Source organism: Spermophilus citellus, assembly GCF_964194105.1.
Source record: "Spermophilus citellus genome assembly, chromosome: 10".
NCBI lineage: Eukaryota > Metazoa > Chordata > Mammalia > Rodentia > Sciuridae > Spermophilus > Spermophilus citellus.
The window spans coordinates 95,068,527-95,087,272 of record NC_138197.1 but is presented as its reverse complement, the minus strand read 5'-3'; the positions used below and the strand labels follow the sequence as shown (position 1 = coordinate 95,087,272).

Sequence of the window (18,746 nt, the reverse complement as noted above, 5' to 3'; positions counted from 1 at the left end):
GATGTAAAAAACTTGAAAAAAGGTTAAATTGTAGTTAGTGGCTGGGTTTTGTGCCTGACACGAAATGTGGAAAGCCCCGGGGAAGTCATAAAACCTAAAACTCTTGGCCCAAACCAGGCCCTCCCTATCTGTCCTGCATGCCGAAGCAGCCTTCGCAATGGGAAGCAGAGCGAATAATGCCTGTGGACAGAATATGCGTGAATTCCAGGCACAGGTTTTGCCAGGGCACAGGCAGTTTATGGCGGGAGAGTGCGAGAGAATCAAAGGAGTTGAACTTGCAGCGCCTGTTCTCTCCGTCACTCAGCCCTTCTGACGAGTAGATTTCGGAAGGAAGGTTTCCGGTGACCCAACTAAGTAGGAAGGCAAAACTCCGCCTAGCGAGAGGAACTGCAGCCGATTCGCTCACCCCAGAAGCCGACCTGCCGCGGCTTCCGACTCGAGCGCCTGGTTTCCTGTTTTCTTCCCGCCTTTTCCGTTTCCGGCCGCGCCTCAAGCTCTTTGGTCCGACCCGCTGTTCCTCCTGCTGGCCAGGGAATGCCCTTCAGACCCTAAGCTCTATGGCTGCGGCGGGGTCTGTGAAGGTGGCGTTACAGGTGGTGGAGGTGCTGGAAACCATCGTGAGCCGCTGCGTAGGGCCCGAGGGCCGGCAGGTTTTGTGTACGAAGCCCACCGGCGAGGTAATGCTCAGCCGGGATGGAGGCCGCCTCCTGGGGGCGCTGCACATAGAGCATCCCATAGCCAGGTATGGGCGTCCCGCCCTGCTGCCCAAAGTTAGGCCCTCCACAGGGTCTCCTTGACTCATGTCCCATCCTAAGGCTGTGTACCTAGAAAAATGAACTCGATTGAGACCAGCGTATGCTCGGGGTTTGGGCGCTGCCCAGAGGAGTGTTTGTCAACTTCCAAGAATCTGGAGTTGGGAGTAGAACAAAATAACTTTTAATCAAAGAGACAGTATTCTTTTGTCTATAACAATGAAAACACAACTTACAACTTGATTCCAAAGCCAGTGTTCTGAAAATCTGATTTTCTTTCTTTTTATTTTTGCAGGATTGTATTGACATGTGTCTCCAGTCATCTCAAAAAAACAGGAGATGGTGCTAAAACATTCATTATCTTTCTTTGCCATTTACTCAGAGGACTTCATGCAATCTCAGAAAAAGAGAAGAATTCTTTGATTTCTGACAATATTCAGACCCATGAAAGGCATTGGAAAAATTGTTGTCAGTGGAAATGTATTTCCCAAGCTCTGCTAATGTTTCAGACACAAATATTAGACTGTATTATGGACCAATACTTAAGTAGACACTTTCTTTCCATCTTTTCTTCATCTGCTAAAGAGAGAACGTTGTGTAGGAGCTCTTTAGAATTATTGTTAGAAGCGTATTTTTGTGGAAGAGTGGGAAGAAATAACCACAGATTTATTTCACAGTTGATGTGTGACTACTTTTTCAAGTGTATGACTTGTACAAGTGAGACTGAAGTATTCGAGTTAGTGGATGACTGTTTTATAGAGCTGAACGTTGGGGTCACTGGCCTTCCTGTTTCAGATTCTAGGATCATAGATGGGCTTTTGCTTCACAGAGATTTTTCTATTTACTGCCCAGTAGATGGTGACATAAGAATGGTGATAGTAACAGAAATCATTCAGCCTCTTTTTTCAACTTCTGGATCAGAATTTATTCTAAGTTCAGAAGCACAATTTCAGACATCTCAGTTTTGGATTATGGAAAGGACAAAAGCAATAATGAAACATTTGCATAGTCAGAATGTAAAATTGCTCCTATCTAGTGTGAAGCAACCAGATTTAGTTATATATTATGCAGGCCTGAGTGGCATATCAGTGGTGGAGTGTTTATCATCAGAAGAAGTTTCTCTTATCCAAAGGATCATTGGTATCTCTCCATTTGTATTACCAGAGGCCTCTTCATGGTATGAAATTTCTAACACTGCTTTGGTGAAATTTTGTAAACCTTTTATTCTTAGATCCAAAAGGTATGTTCATCTTGGCTTGATTAGCACATGTACATTTATACCACACTGTATAGTTCTTTGTGGACCAGTGCAGGGTTTGGTTGAACAACACGAGAGTGCTTTACATGGAGCATTCAAAATGCTTCGGCAGTTATTTAAAGACCTTGATCTAAATTATGTAATACAAGCCAGTGACCAAAATGACACATCAAGTCCTCTTATTCACAAAAATAGTAGAGAAAGTAGTCAGTTACCTGAAATTAGTAATCACTCCATACAAAGGCCATATCAAGATATAGTTGTAAAGAATGGAGATGAATTGGAAAAAACTCAGGCATATTTAAATGTATATTCAAATTTGGTAATTTCAAGTAGAGGATTAGAAACACATATTCCATGTTCAACACCAAAACTGACACCAACAAATACTTTCCAAATAGATGATACACTAAAGTGTTTGTCTCCAGAAAAAAACAGAATAATTGATGACTATGAACCTGAACTATTAGTTGATAATAATTTAACTGGTAATCCTACAACTGAAAACACTAGAATAGAAATTTCTTATGAAAATTTACAAGTTACAAAAATTGATAGAACAGGGAGCAAGTTACCAGTGAGATATAAGTCATTGGATTTGTGTACTTCCCAGAGTTACCATTCCTCATCTGTGCCAGCAGGTAGTGTTTTGCCAGTGGGTGGTAATTTTGAGATTTTGTTACATTACTATCTTCTCAACTATGCTAAAACATGCCAGCCATCAGAAGAGGCCATGGTTAGTACATTAATTGCTAATGCACTGTTAGGCATTCCAAAAATCCTTTTTAAGGCTAAGAAAATAAATTACAGCTTCCCACATATATATTTGAGAACTCTCCATGCACTGCAAACCAATCAACTCATGGTAAGCAGTCAGGAGGGTTTGGAATCAGTAATTGGTAAATACCAGTTGCTAACTTCTGTTCTTCAGTGTTTGACAAAAATATTAACCATTGATCTGGTGATCAATATCAAGAGGCAGCCTCAGAAAACTTATGATCAAGATTCAGAAGATGAACTTTAATATTGGACTTTTTTGTTAATCAACTTTTAATCCAGCTCAAGGCGTAAAGTAAAGCAGGCATGTAACTACTCATTCTCATTCAGTTCACTCTATTAGGAAAACAGAATAACTTCATAAGTTTTTTTAAAGAAATATACTAAAGTCATCAGACCATTCAGATGCAAATATTAAATTACTTTGTGGAACTAAACTAAGGCAGAAATGGAGTTCCAGCTAAATGTGTCTCTTTCCCCTTACATTTCTCTGTATCTCAGCTCTGTATTATTCTTTTTAAATGAGTGTATTTCTTTAGAGTTTTCACTTCTGGATTTTTTCTCTATTCTCTTTCCCCTTCCTATATTTATTTCATAGAATCAATTTCAAATTTAGAAGGGATCTTCAAATGCTACCTTACTTTAATTTTTTGTAAACAACTAAACATGTAAATGTTATTTACTGCAGTTAAAATAATTTTATGTACTCATAATTTGTAAAGCAGTAAGTAAAAGTCACAGTTGTCCTTTTAAAAGGATACAAATAAAATTAGGTTTAATTTCATGTGTCACTTGATTAATTTCTATTTTATTTGGAGAAACATGGGTTTTCACCACTCATGCACCTTTGAACATGTTACCAGGAATAGAATCATGCAGTGAAAATGTGGTTTTCTTTATGTAATTAAAAATTACGGCTAGAGATGTAGCTCAGTGGTAAAGCCCTTGTCTGCCATGGGTGAGGCCCTAGACTTAATCCCCATCACCACAAAAATAATTAATACCAAAAAGATATGAAATCCATACTGTGGTTTTCTTCTGCCTCTTAAGAACTTGGGTTTTCTTGTATTTGCTGTATACATGGAGTAAGTAGTAACAAATAATTCTGTAGTTATCCTAATTCAAATATACAAATCCTTAATTTTATTGTAAAAGCTTTTGAATAAAAACAGTACTATGAAGTAGCTGTGTATACATACAGTGTCCTTTTACTAGTTCTTTGTGACACCCAAAAGACAGTGCTTTGTTTATTCTGAGTATTCAGAAGTACTTGTGAAATAGAACAGTGTTAATTTGTTCCCCTAAGTACATGTTTCTGATGTATTTATTCAGAAAATTCTTAGTAAGTGCTTACTATATGCCAAATGCTATGCTAACTACTGAATGAACTGTGCCATCATGTAGTTTTCATCAAAGGTTAATGGATAATGTGACACTATTTTGGGGGGGATTAATTGTAGGAAAAATGAAGAGAAGACTTTATAGTTGAGTAAGGGGTGACTAATAATACATTTAAAAACCATAGCATCCCACCATGTGGTATTTGTAATCTTTCTGATCTTTCATATTAAATATAGTTGTGTTTTTCAAAGGTTTATGCTATGTAATTTGTTTCATTTCTGTGATTATGGAGAGAATAATCTATTTCTTATATTGTGTTTGTAGATGAATGAATCTGTTAAAACTGCTGCATGATTTTTTTCATGCATATTTTTTAATTGCCTGTTAGGTCATTTTGCTTTGTTTTATTGTTTTAAATACTCTTAAGTCATTGAAGGCATTCAAAGACCATTCCAGACATGCCCAGTGCTTTACATATGGTAGGTATTTAATAGTTATAAATGTCAATAGCTTAGGAGCCCTTTGGTAAGCTGTAACTGGCTCTTCATATGATTGGTATCTGGTCTAATATTTTGCACATAGTAACTATCCAGTAAATGTCTGTTAAGGAGGACCTGTTTATTAGATGAATTCATCAATTTATTGGATGAATAATATTATGTTTATAAACTTCCATGGGCAAAAGGGAGAGAAACAGAAAATGTTGGTGAGATCTACTATGCTGCAGTCTGGCTGGGCAAAATAACGGGGTGGGGGGGCGAGTGACAAGGAACTTGTGAAGGTTGATACAGCAGGAGTGGGAGCCGCTTTATTGTTGGACAGTAGAGGTATATATACACTTAACTGATTATACACAGCTTAACTTAATTAACATAAACTAGATACAGCAGTCAACCAATAAGGAATCATCATCTTAATGATTACACACAGCTTAACTTAATTGACATAATCTAGACACAGCAATCAGTCATTAAGGAATCTCTATCATCTTAATGGCTCGCTGGTGTAACTTCTCAAACCACTCCCTCTGGCAAAATGCCAGGCGCCATCTTGACTTGTTTATGGACCCTAACACTACTAACAAAGGAATCCTTTTTCTTTTCATTTTAAAAAATCCTTCTGTAATGGTGATAAAGCTCTCATCAGTTATTTTTATTTACAGAATATTACCAGAAAGTTTACATCACTGCATTAGGTAAGAATACTTTTAAAAATATGAGTACATTTAACTTTTGTCCTTTACCAATTATGGTTTGAGGTGACCTATAATAAGAACAGATAGAACTGGTGAAATCTGAATAAAATTGAAGAATTAGGGTTAAGAAAAATGTGAAGACAAATTAAAATCAGGATCATTTTCTGTTTTCTACTGCTGCATAATGAATAACCCCCAAACTTGGTAGGTTTGAGTCATCCTATTACCTCTCATAGTTCTGAGTCCACCATGCTTAACCTGACTACTTGCATTGTATTCTCTTGGCTGAGCAGTCAAAAAGGTTAGCTGAGGTTCAGGGAGAATGTGGGCCTTAGCACTCAATGGGAAGAGTGTCCATGTCACATAAGAGCATGTGAGCTGAGATATATTGAGGTAGCTATGTTTGGAAAATACAATCTTGTATACCATAGGAGGGAAAAGAACAAATATGCATTAACTTCTCAGCTGAGATTTTTAGTTTTTTGAAGTTACGTGTCAGTCCACTTTCCTCAAACACATTTTCCCTAATAACCTTTATGAACTTTATTTTTTCTCACTGATCCAGTATGAGCCACTCTTATCTTCAAAACAATAGGCATTGAACTTGAATATCCTTAAGCTGCTTTAGCCAGAAGACCTATTTAATCATGTTATACAGAAAATGCCATGGTATCTATGTGTCAGATTAAAAAGGAAGGGAAAGTGGAATAATGCATCTTTTTTTTTCCAATAAAACTTCATTTATTTATGGACACTGATAGACTTTAAAGTACATGAGTCACAAATATAATTCTCCATTTTATTTTTTCAATCATTGAAAAATGTTTAAAAAAAACAAAACTATTCTTAGCTTGAAAGCCCCATGAAAACAGGCAGTGGGCCAGATTTGGCCCTCTGGTGGTAGTTTGCTGACTCCTCATTTATTTAGCTCTATTAATGAGCATTTAAATTGTTTCTAGTCTTTTGCTGCAATGTATAATATATATGTCATTTCATGTGTGTTCAATTGTATCTACTTGTGGGGAAAGCTCCAAGAAGTGGGAATGTTGGGCCAGAAGACATATGCAATTGTTATTCTGATATATATTACTAAATTGCCTTCCTATGGGCTGTGCTAGTTGATACACCCACCAGGAATAATGCATCTTGACCCTGAACTTTTATCAGAAATTGTATATCCTCTCCCAAAAGGAGTATGTTTTATCTGTGAATGGGGACATATCTGCAGCTCAGCTTTGATGGCAGTTAAGGACAGGTCCCTATTGGAAGACAAAGAAACAAGTTGGAAGGAGTTTGGATCACTACATGACTTTGTGAAATCATCTCATCCATATAGGCTACTGCTTTAAAGATTGTTGTGTGAAAGTGGAATTTATGTGTCATTAGTCTCTATATTTTGGAGATTATGCTATGGCAGTTCTATCTTTATTCCAAAAGACAAAAACTCTTATATGGCCACATGACTTAATGTTGTGTTTTAAACTATTATTGCAGAAACTTTTTATAAATAAAACTTCTTAAATAAAAGTAGTAAAATAATTAATTCTGTATACCATATTTACTTTTTATTGTTGTTGTTCACAAAGTCAAATGTTGAATATTTTGTTAGAATGGGAGGTTTTTACTTATTGGTGAAAATAGCACGTTTTTATTGATTTTTTTCAAAAATAAATGATAGCAGAATGCATTACAATTCTTATTACACATATACAGCACAATTTTTCATATCTCTGGTTGTATATAAAGTATGTTGACACCAATTCGTGTCTTCATACATGTACTTTGGATAATGATGTCCATTACATTCTACCATCCTTGCTACCATCTGCCCCCTCCATTTCCCTCCCACCCCTCTGACCTATCTAGAGTTCATCTATTCCTCCCATGCCCCTGCTCCCTATCCCACTATGAATCAGCCTCCTTATATCAGAGAAAACATTTGGCATTTGTTTTTTGGGGAATGGCTAACTTCACTTAGCATTATCTTCTCCAACGCCATTCATTTACCTGCAAATGACATGATTTATTCTCTTTTATTGCTGAGTAGAATTCCAATGTGTATATATGCCACATTTTTTATCCATCTACTGAAGGGAGCATCTGGGTTGTCTCCACAGTTTAGCTATTGTGAATTGTTTTACCTTTCCCACCATATTTGCTTTACTTTTTCCAAAGGGTTTTTAAAAGACTTGTTTTATTTTAAATTATTACCTGTACTGTTTGTCATGGTGAAATAATATGTTATTTCAAATCTCAGTGAATGTTTGCTACACGTGTTCTTTTTGGATTGGTTAGGAAATCAGAGGAAAATGGTACTGTTTTCCCCTTCTAAGATGACAATAAATGGAAAGAAGAGAGCTATAGAAAGCAGTATGGAGATTCTTAAGAAAACTTGAAATAGAACCACCATTTGACCAGTTATCTCACTCTTCAGTATACACTCAAAGGACTTAAAACCAGCATATGATAGTGATGCAGCCACATTTCAATAGCAAAGAGTCAAGGACAAGATCCTGTGGGGAGACTCAGAAAGAAGATGGAAGGAGCATGGATCCCTAAATGACCATGTGAAGCCATCTCACCTACAACAATGGAAGCACTTTGGGGCTCACAGAAATATTGGGAAAGGTACTGAACTCCACAGAATGTTGGATAAGGACTTGAGCCATTTTTATTTCAATATTACATGTATAACCAGGTGTGGTGGTCCATGCCTATAATCCCAGTTGCTCAAGAGGCTGAGGCAGAAGGATCAAGAGTTCAAAGCCATATTCTGCAACTTAGTGAGACCTTGTCTCAAAATAAAAAAATGGACTGGAGATATGGTTCAGTGGTTAAGTACCCCTGGGTTCAATCTCCAATACCCACCCCCATATATATATATATATATATGTATTTGTAGTTATTTATGTTTGTGTGATACTTATATATATGATATATATGTGATACTTTCTATATATATATATATATATATATATATATATATATATATGAGAGAGAGAGAGAGAGAGAGAGAGTTATATAGTTTTATAAGACTAGAAAACTTGGGGATAACTAAGATAATAGTTCCTGCTTAGTATTTATGTGAATAAAGAAATAGATGACAGAATGAGCCTAGTACTGTACAACTTGGTTCAATACCAACATGGTGAAAATCCCAGATGACCAACCCAGACCATGCAGAATAAATGGGGCACAATTATATGATTTCTCTCAGTCTATAGACCCTTAGTATAGAATTTTCTCATATTGGATCATCATTTAGGTCTTACAAATACTATTCAGCTTCTGTCTCCACCTCTTTCACAGCTACAAAAGGAGCTAAGAAGATGATTTACCCATCTGCTTGTGAAGTGTTCAATTTGCTTTATTTGACCGTTTTTTCAAAAAGCAAGGAAATCTTCCATGAGCTTTGAGGAGCCATCCCTCCAGACTGATGAGTAATTTTATTTCTTGAATGCTTACCTAAGAAACTGAGTGCATGTCACTTTCTGACATAAAAAGTCAGGATGAGGGCTGGGGAAATAGTTCAGTTGGCAAAGTGCTTGCCTCACATGCACAAGGCCCTGGGTTCAATTCTCAGCAACACACACACACACACACACATTAGCATGGTGTATCCAAATGTAAGTGACATCATGGCCAAGAGGTAGGTGGGGCCAAATGACAGAGATGCTGGTTTTTAAAGATTTTTTTTTAATGATTTTTAGGTTTCCTGATTTGGGCTACAGGTCCACATTCGGATGTTCTGTTTATATTATTATTATTATTATTATTATTATTATTATTATTATTATTATTGGTACCAGGGATTGAACTTAAGGGCACTTAACCCTTGAGCTACATCCCAGGCCCTATTTTATTTTTATTTTGAAACAGGATCACACTAGTTTGCTTACTACCTCACTAAGTTACTGAGGCTGACTTTGAATGCTCTTCCTACTTCAGCCTCCTGAGCCTCTGGGATTACAGGCATCTACCACCATAGCTGGCTATTTTGCCTAATTTTTAAATCTGCGAGTCCATTTTCCCCCCTAACAGAAACCTTAGTTTTTGAGATAGCTGTCCATCTACACATACATCTCAAGGTGGGTATTGAGGGCTTATGATGGGATTTCTGAATGTGCCTAGCTAGCCTGTCATAATTAAAATTTATGGAGAAAACTAGAAATCTATGTGGTCATTGTATTGTAACAATGACCATGAGTTGGGTTGGGGGACTACAAGAATAGAATACTTTTAGTTTTATAGCTATTTATAGTGTCATATTTGGCAGGCAGTTTCTCAAATTTTGTTATTTAAATCTCATGTCTCTTTAAGCCAGTCTTAGATCCTGTGTAAGAGATCAAACTGCAAAGATTAAATTCTTGGCAGAATTTCTAGAGAAAGGACCCTCCCAAGGTCATCTGATTCTATAGGAATTTGTGTCTTTCATTGTCCTTGACTAATTTTCATTTCATTATTTATAGAAATTGAAGCTAACTTGGGGAAGGCTGATAGTGATGCACATGATTCACGTTCTTAGAAGTACAGATGAATTTTGTCCAATGAAGGTATATCAGTTTTTATTCTATGGAAGAGGCTAGTTTTACAAATCTATCAGCAAAATCAATCCAGTCTCCCTGATTGCCTATATACATGGTTTTCCTTTGGATTCTCTGTTTTGAACTAACACCTGCCTTATACTGGTTTCTTCATTACATAATGTATAAAATAAAAATCTTCAATATATCTTCATTTTATATTTATAAAATTTTACTACTCTTTAGCACTCTGTTCTCCAGAATCAGGGGTGGCATTTAGTGAGGGGAGAATCCTGACCATTTATCCAGAAGAGACTAAGTTGACAGAGCCACTTGAAAGGGCAAGGTGTTTACTCATTCCAAAATATAAGAGTTTCTACATTAATTTCAGTATGGAGTTATTAAAAACATTATATAGCTGTAAAATAGCCAGATTTTGGGACTGCTATAGTTCTTTTTTTCAAATCTTACATTAATTAAAAATTAGTTCACTTATATAACCAAAAAAAAAATAGGAAGAACCGATGTGCCAGTCTTGGAGAAACAGAATGGAAAATTAAACACTATTGGATCTCTGTCTCTTTCTCCTTTCTCCTTTCCTTTCCCTCTCCTCCCACCCTTTCCCCTCTCCTCATCACTATATTTATCTCAGGTCCTTATCTCTTCACCTGTTCACATGTCAATTTCATTCTCCTAGAAGGACTTTTCCCCCAGACTGTGGATCTGCTGCTAACATCTGAACTTCTTATTACTCGTACCCCTGTTGAAAACATGAAGAGCACCATTGGTGTAAACCTCTTTTCAAAAATGCTGGGCAAGATAAGGAGTACTCTAACTTGGGAAGGAGTGTGGAATTTTTTTATAACTTTTAGCAGGCAAGGTCAGCTGAAATTCATCTAGTTTCAAGAGTATTTGTTCAAAAATGGTTCTCAGAAAAGAGAGGAATTATTCCTATCAACTAGCAGTCACTGTTTAGACAATTTGGATTTTACCAAGATGAGTGGAAGGAACAAGGAGGAGTTAAGTCCAGGTGCAAGTAGAGGTGAAAAGGAACAGCCACAATGGACAAGGACTTGTGTCAGACCACCGTGGAAAATTCTTGGTGTCTCTTACACTTTACAGTCTTCCCCCACATTCACTTGGCCAAATGCTAGAGAAGGGTTTGATTGATCTAATTTGAAATGTACCCCCATTCCTGAACTGCTCACTGGTCAAAGAGGCAGAGTCAAGAAGAGGCTGATCCCAGTGAGATGAAAAGGCTAGTGCATCAGGAGGAGCAGCCTTCTAACCAGAGGGAGGAGCCCAGACCAGCAGGACATCATCGAGCAGGATGGCCCTCCTCCCTGCTGCTTCCTCTTTCTAGGTCAGAGGCTCCAGTTTGCCCATAGATGATGCTGCTTAGGGAAGGACTATGCAGAAACCTTAGGCTAAGGTGTAGGGAACAAACCCGATTGAGGAGGAAGGTCTTTCTGGAAGCAGCCCCCAGTACAAACTGCTGAAAAGCTAGAAGAGCCCTACTGTCTGGAGTTTCTGTCTGAAGTTTCTGGTCAACTTTGTCACTCTGTTTACAAATTTGGCTTCATCCCAATATTGGCTTGGCAGTGCTCTGATGCCACTTCATTCTTTTTTTCCTTTCTGCTCTTGGGCAGCAGAATCTTTTTTTAAGAATCCAGCCCCCATTAGCCCTTTATTTAAAAATCTCCCCTTTATTAAAAAACAAAAGATATCTGCCCTATGAACATAGTTACTGGTGAAAATAATAAGATTTAGGGAAAGGGGATATATGTGCTCATCATTTACACTTTGCTGAAAGAATGAAGAGGTTAAATTGTGGACTTTAAAATCAAATCCATACAATTAGAATCCTAGCTTCCCACTTACTTGCTCTGTGACCTTGGGCAAATAACTTAACCTCAGTATGCCCCAGTATCTCATTTAGGAAATGAATAACACACACCTCAAAATTTAGAGAGATTATGCATGTAAAGAACATACCATTGTGCCAAAATGGTATATTAAATCCAAAATCACAGGGGATTTTTGTTGTTATTATGAAGATTATGGCACTTATGAAGGTAACTAATTAACATAAAGTTATATAAAAATATTTATGCTTTTGCACCCCACCCCATTACTATTTTTAAAATAAAATTGTCAGTTTAGAAGGGAGCTCCAATTACCTCAGCTGGTAGTGAAGTGGTCACTTCTTTAGAGGTCTCCATCACTCCAGAGCTAAAAAAAGGGGGAATTGGGGCACAGGAAACCTCTGCCCTGAATAAGGAGTAAGTAGAGCAAGGGAACAGAGAACCCTTGTTTCAGAGTTGGACCCATGTTATCTCTTGTCTTTTAGTGTGTGCACACGTGTCCCCATGTGGGTGCACATGTGAGTATATATGAATGTGTATCCATATGTGTCTGTGGACCTGGATGTGTGTATGTTCATGGGATATGATAATTATACAGGATGTAACATTGGGAAATTATCAATATTGACACTGATACAGAAACTGGCAACTTAGCAATGTAGAAAGGAAAAATGAAATTTGGCTTAGTTATGAAAAAGTTAAGACAGGCATTTACATGAACCCCTTACCACTATGCTTAATTATCATGCACCATAATCATAATCATGTGTGTAATTAAATATGCACCCAGTTAACTTTCATATAAGTTGTCTTGATTAGAATGATCAACTCTGTTCTTAGTCGCTCTACTTAGATTTTAGTTTAGTATTTGGCACCTGCAGCATGGACACCTATTCACAGACACATTGCTTAAAGTCCCTGCTACTTCAGAGACCACAGAAGGAACCTCATTCCCCAGAGTTACAGAAACCAGTTGCATTGACAGTGTGTGCTTTTGCATATATTGACTTATTTAATCTTCAAAATAATCCTAACTTGCAGATACTACCATGATATCCATTTTCTGGAAAAGGAAACTGAGACAAGTAATATGCCCAAACTCATCCAGGTATTAAATGAGGTCCAAAGCCTACAATCTGACTCCAGATCCTGTACTCTCAACCCTAATATATCACCAGCAAATCCAATTAGTAATAGTAGTTCAGGGATCCATGATTTAGAAGCATTCTTAATTATAATTTGTTTTAAATTAACTTAATATGTAATTCAATCAGTATTCCCAGAATAAATAATTTCCATTTCAATCAAGACCTCTACATTAGTTTAGTGAGCAAGGGAGTGGCACAATTCTAGTGCTGTGGGCCACAGCAGAGAGAGAGAAGCCTGAAGGGGGTTAGTTGCTTTATGACCATCACACCTACCACTCTGAGATACACTTAGACTCCATTTTTCTACCACTGTGGCTCCCACTTGCTGCTCTGAGTTTGGATTCTGTTGCTTTTTAGTTGAGAGACATTGAAGGTATTGGAATTTGGTTCCTCAGTGACTTTAATTTCCCCTGTGTAATCTCATGCAAAATCTCTTCATCAGTTTTCTAATCTGATTTCTAATAAATAATGATAGTTTTAAAAAGAAGTCATTTAGTTATCCTTGGAGATTAATTAGATAATTAATTTAGGTAAATGTTTATGAAACATAAAGTACTTAACTAAGTCCTAATGATTTATGATTCAATGTTCTCATTAGGCTGTAGGACAAAAATTCTCCACTGTTTCTCTTCCTTGTTTTTCTTCTGTAAATATAAGATTTTACAAAGATTATTCAATATGGATCATAGACATAAAATGTAATACTATTAAACTTCTCAAATAAAACAAGAAAATATGTGTCCTTAGGTTTGGTGATGAGTTTTTAGATATATTGAAAGAATAATCCATGAAAAAAAAATGCCGAATATTCTCTCTGATACATAGAGGCTGATTCATAGTGGGGCAGGGAGGGGGAACAAGGGAGGAATAGACGAATTTTAGACAGGGCAGAGGGGTGAGAGGGTTAGGGAGGGGTCATGGAGTTAGAAATGATGGTGGAATGTGATGGACATCATTATCCAACGTACATGTATGAAGACAAGAATTGATATGAATATACTTTGTATATAACCAGAGATATGAACAATTGTGCTCTAAATGTGTAATATGAATTGTAATGCATTCCATTGTCATATGTAAATAAAAATAAATAAATTTTTTAAATGGACAAATAAGATTCCATTAAGATTAAAAACTTCTGTTTTGCCAAAGACACTGATAAGAAAATCAAAGAAAGCTGCATACTGAAAGTATCTATAGAACATATCTTATTAAAAGACTTGTACCCAAGAGTTCTTTATAGAACTCTTGATACTCAACAACAAGAAAACAAAGGATTTGATCAAAAAGTAAAAAGTAGGGTGTATACATATTGACCCATCTTAAAGCTTCTTCAGGGTTCCTAGGCTTTCTCACTCAGTCCCTCTACTTTCTCTCTTCTAGCTCCTCTATGTCTGTCTCTGTCTTCTGTGTCTATTTCTTTCATGACTGGTTCTCTGAAGATCTTTTCCTAGTCTCCAGTAAATTTCGAGTGCTGTTCACTTATTATTTTTAAATTATTTCTGTCATTTCAATGGGATATTGGAAAATAGGGTAGGTCAACATATACCCTCTCTGACATCTTGAACAGGAAACCTGTTCTATTTTGGCTGTAATTCAGAGGAGCTCCAAGTTTTTGACTTGAAGAACAACAGATACAACTTTACAAGAATCCAAGAACAACAGCCCAAATATAAATAAAATCACAGAAAGGAAAAAAATATAAATAACAACAACAACAAAACAAACAATAAACAACTGATCACACTGAGAGGCCCATATTGCATTGCAAATTTCTCAGGTGCACTTCCAGGGTGTTTCACCAACCAAGATTAGTTCCAGACACCTGGCTACTAAATTAAAAAGCTGCAGTGTAAGTGAAGGAAGGGAGGGGAGTGAGAAGAGGATGTTCATTGTGGTGAACTGGGTTTGTGGCTCAGTGGCAGAGTGTTTGCCGAGCATGTGTGAGGCACTGGGTTCAATTCTCAGCACCCATAAAATAAATGGATAAAATAAAGGTTCATTAACATCTAAAAATATTTTTAATTTTTTTTAAAAGTAATAACTACTATCACCACTGTATAAGAAGGGAGGTTGTGCAGCTGTCCTAAGATCACTGAGCTGTTATTGGAACCCAGGACTGTCTGATATTAGGTCCTCTGTTCTGCCTCCTCTTTCTTCATCATCTTTCTTTTGGCAAAATGAGAAGCTGATTATGAATTTCCCTTATCAGTGCTGATCCTCACTAGATTGCAGAACCCCACTCTTAGAGAACTGACTGGAAAAGCAGGTGATTGTCATGGGCATTTTTACTCCCCAGGCTTGAATTCTAGACACTGAACTACAAATCCAAAGAACTAACTAGAAAGGGAATTCAGTTCTATGGTTACTGATTGTAGGTCATCCATGTACCACATTGGTTTTCAGCATGGGGAAATCTCTGTGGGACAGTGAGGGTGCAAAGGGTTCAACCCAAAGACTTAGAGGATATTTGTGACTTAAACCTGTGCTTCCTTTCTATAGATGCTGATTTTTAAAAACATTGACAATTAATATTTAATAGGATATAAAGGTTGAACACATGAACTTTTGGGTTACATAGCCTGGATTTGAATCTGGCATAGCTGTTCACTAGCTACAGTGTGACATCCGTTACTTCACCTTGTCAAGCCCCAGGTTCCTACAGTCACACTGATATCTCCTTCATAGGGCTTATTGCTTGCTTAAATGAGATCATGTTTGATAAGTGCATGTTACAGACACTCAGTAAATTTTCTTTGTCTCTGTTTCTCTCACTCTCTCACCCTGTCGTATGGTCTGTTTATTCATCATCGTCATCATGAGCAGCAGCAACAGCATTGTCATTACTGTTTTTAACATCAGGTACACTTTTTGCTGTCCAGTTTTTAATTCGATTGCTCCTGAGAGTACTCAAGTTCAATCCTGCAAGTAGTGGGAACATCATTGTTCCTACACTCTCATAAAATCACCACAGTCAACTTGCCTATTAATGCAGCATGCTTCAAGCTTTGGATCAGTTACTTTTCGGGCATAACCATGGCATAACCAAGAAACCACAGCTCTGAAAATTGTGCTTTTGTTTATGTGTCCTAGCCATGATGCATAGGTTCTGTCTTTTATATCTACCTTGTGTTTCCTTGCTTACCCCATCCTAATCTTGCTTTGTTCCTCTGCCTGTCCACCTCCCACTCTATGTACTTCATGCTTGTCCAAATCTCCTTTCACAGCTTACTAAGAGTCTACCTATATGAGGCTGCTGAACCCCAGGAATTATTTCTATATGCTGGGTCCTAGGTAGTTCCCATCTGTCCTGCCACCTGAGCCCCAAACATTAAGGACTTAGTATTCCCCACCTTCTGTAAAAAACACCAAATTCATTCACTCACTCACTCACTCACATACTCAACAAATACATTGAGAGGCCACCATGTCCTCAAAAGTAGGCTGCTGGATTGTGAGTAAGACAGTAAGAAAATTATGTGTTTTTTTTCTTATAAAAATCTGAATTTGAATCCTTCTGTCACTTATTACCAGAATAACTTTGAAAACTTCTTGCCCTCTGTGAACATGAGTTTCATCATGTATAAAATAGGGATAAAACACCTCCTGTACAGGAATTGTGTGATTATTTTTAAAAAGTGTATGAGAACACTTAGCTCCATAAATAATAGTTCCTTCTTTTCTCCTTCCTGAATTAAGACTCATCTATTTTCACAGCTTTAATCATTGCTTCTGTGCAGATAACTCCTAAATTTGACTTCTATTTATTGTATAAAATGACTATGCTGGAACTTTTAGAGAATTTGATGGCTGTAGTCAACTGGTGACCCCCAAAGACATCTATATCCTAATCCTCAGAACCTGTCAACATTATCTTATATGACAAACAATGTGATTAAATTGTGAACTTTTGTGAGGAGGAGCTTATCTTTCATTAACCATGTGGTTTCTAAATCCAATGAGAAATGCCCTTATAAGAGTGAGGCCAAGGGAGAGTTGACAGAAAAGGAGGAGGAGGAGGTGATGTGACCATGGAGACAGAGATGACAGTAATGTGATCACAAACTAAGAAACTCCTAGAGCCACCAGAAGATGGAAGAGGCAAAAAACAGATTCTCCTCAAGAGTATTTTTAGGGAGCCCACCCTTCAATAGCATAATTTCAGACTTGTGGCCCTCAGAATATGAGAGAATGAATTTCTGTTGCTTTAAACCATCGAATTGGGTCATTCCTCAAAAAAAGAAAAAACCAACAAATAAATGAGCTCACACTTCATCTCAAAGCCATAGAAAAGGAAGAGCAAAACAACAGCAAATGTAGCAGAAGGCAAGAAATAATTAAAATCAGAGCGGAAATCAATGAATTTGAAACAAAAGAAACTATTGAAAAAATTAACAAAACTAAAAGTTGGTTCTTTGAAAAAATAAATAAGATCGACAGACCTTTAGCCATGCTAACAAAGAGAAGAAGAGAGAGAACTCAAATTACTAACATACGGGATGAAAAAGGCAATATCACAACAGATGCTACAGAAATACAGAAGACAATTAGAAATTATTTTGAAAACCTATATTCCAATAAAATAGAAGATAGTGAAGACATCGATAAATTTCTTAAGTCATATGATTTGCCCAGACTGAGTCAGGAGGATACACACAATTTGAACAGACCAATATCAATGGATGAAATTGAAGAAGCCATCAAAAGACTACCAACCAAGAAAAGCCCAGGACCGGATGGGTATACAGCGGAGTTTTACAAAACCTTTAAAGAAGAATTAATACCAATACTTTTCAAGTTATTTCAGGAAATAGAAAAAGAGGGAGCTCTTCCAAATTCATTCTATGAGGCCAACATCACCCTGATTCCAAAACCAGACAAAGACACCTCAAAGAAAGAAAACTACAGACCAATATCTCTAATGAACCTAGATGCAAAAATCCTCAATAAAATTCTGGCGAATCGAATACAAAAACACATCAAAAAAATTGTGCACCATGATCAAGTAGGATTCATCCCTGGGATGCAAGGATGGTTCAATATACGGAAATCAATAAATGTTATTCACCACATCAATAGACTTAAAGATAAGAACCATATGATCATCTCGATAGATGCAGAGAAAGCATTCGACAAAGTACAGCATCCCTTTATGTTCAAAACATTAGAAAAACTAGGGATAACAGGAACTTACCTTGACATTGTAAAAGCTATCTATGCTAAGCCTCAGGCTAGCATCATTCTGAATGGACAAAAATTAAAGGCATTCCCTCTAAAATCGGAACAAGACAGGGATACCCTCTATCTCCACTTCTATTCAATATAGTTCTTGAAACACTGGCCAGAGCAATTAGACAGACGAAAGAAATTAAAGGCATAAAAATTGGAAAAGAAGAACTTAAATTATCACTATTTGCAGATGACATGATTCTATACCTAGAAGACCCAAAAGGGTCTACAAATAAACTACTAGAACTAATAAATGAATTCAGCAAAGTGGCAGGATATAAAATCAACACGCATAAATCAAAGGCATTTCTGTATATCAGCGACAAAACTTCTGAAACGGAAATGAGGAAAAACACTCCATTCACAATATCCTCAAAAAAAATAAAATACTTGGGAATCAACCTAACAAAAGAGGTGAAAGATTTATACAATGAAAACTACAGAACCCTAAAGAGAGAAGTAGAAGAAGATCTTAGAAGATGGAAAAATATACCCTATTCATGGATAGGCAGAACTAACATCATCAAAATGGCGATATTACCAAAAGTTCTCTATAGGTTTAACGCAATGCCAATCAAAATCCCAACGGCATTTCTTGTAGAAATAGATAAAGCAATTGTGAAATTCATATGGAAAAATAAAAGACCCAGAATAGCAA

At 36.8% G+C, this 18,746-nt stretch overlaps 1 protein-coding gene across 2 annotated transcripts; it reads left to right on the top strand.

The window, feature by feature from the left end:
• Positions 1–460: 460 nt before the first annotated feature.
• On the top strand, positions 461–4,382 carry BBS10 (Bardet-Biedl syndrome 10). 2 transcript variants are annotated; one of them, XM_081311392.1, is made up of 2 exons: positions 461–742; positions 1,048–4,382. In XM_081311392.1, exons 1-2 carry the CDS (start codon positions 558–560, stop codon positions 3,032–3,034), a joined length of 2,172 nt encoding a protein of 723 aa, XP_081167518.1. In that variant the 5' UTR covers positions 461–557; the 3' UTR covers positions 3,035–4,382. The 2 variants fall into 2 exon arrangements, with proteins under 2 accessions (XP_081167518.1, XP_081167519.1); XM_081311393.1 differs by having other exon boundaries at positions 539–677.
• The last annotated feature ends 14,364 nt before the right edge of the window (positions 4,383–18,746 follow it).

What these genes read in the sequence shown, in the direction of transcription:
- BBS10 (XM_081311392.1), top strand. Translation starts at nt 558, where the DNA reads ATGGCTGCGGCGGGGTCTGTGAAGGTGGCGTTACAGGTGGTGGAGGTG. An exon ending in ATAGAGCATCCCATAGCCAG is followed by an intron (nt 743 to 1,047) that starts GTATGGGCGTCC and finishes TTATTTTTGCAG; the next exon opens with GATTGTATTGACATGTGTCT.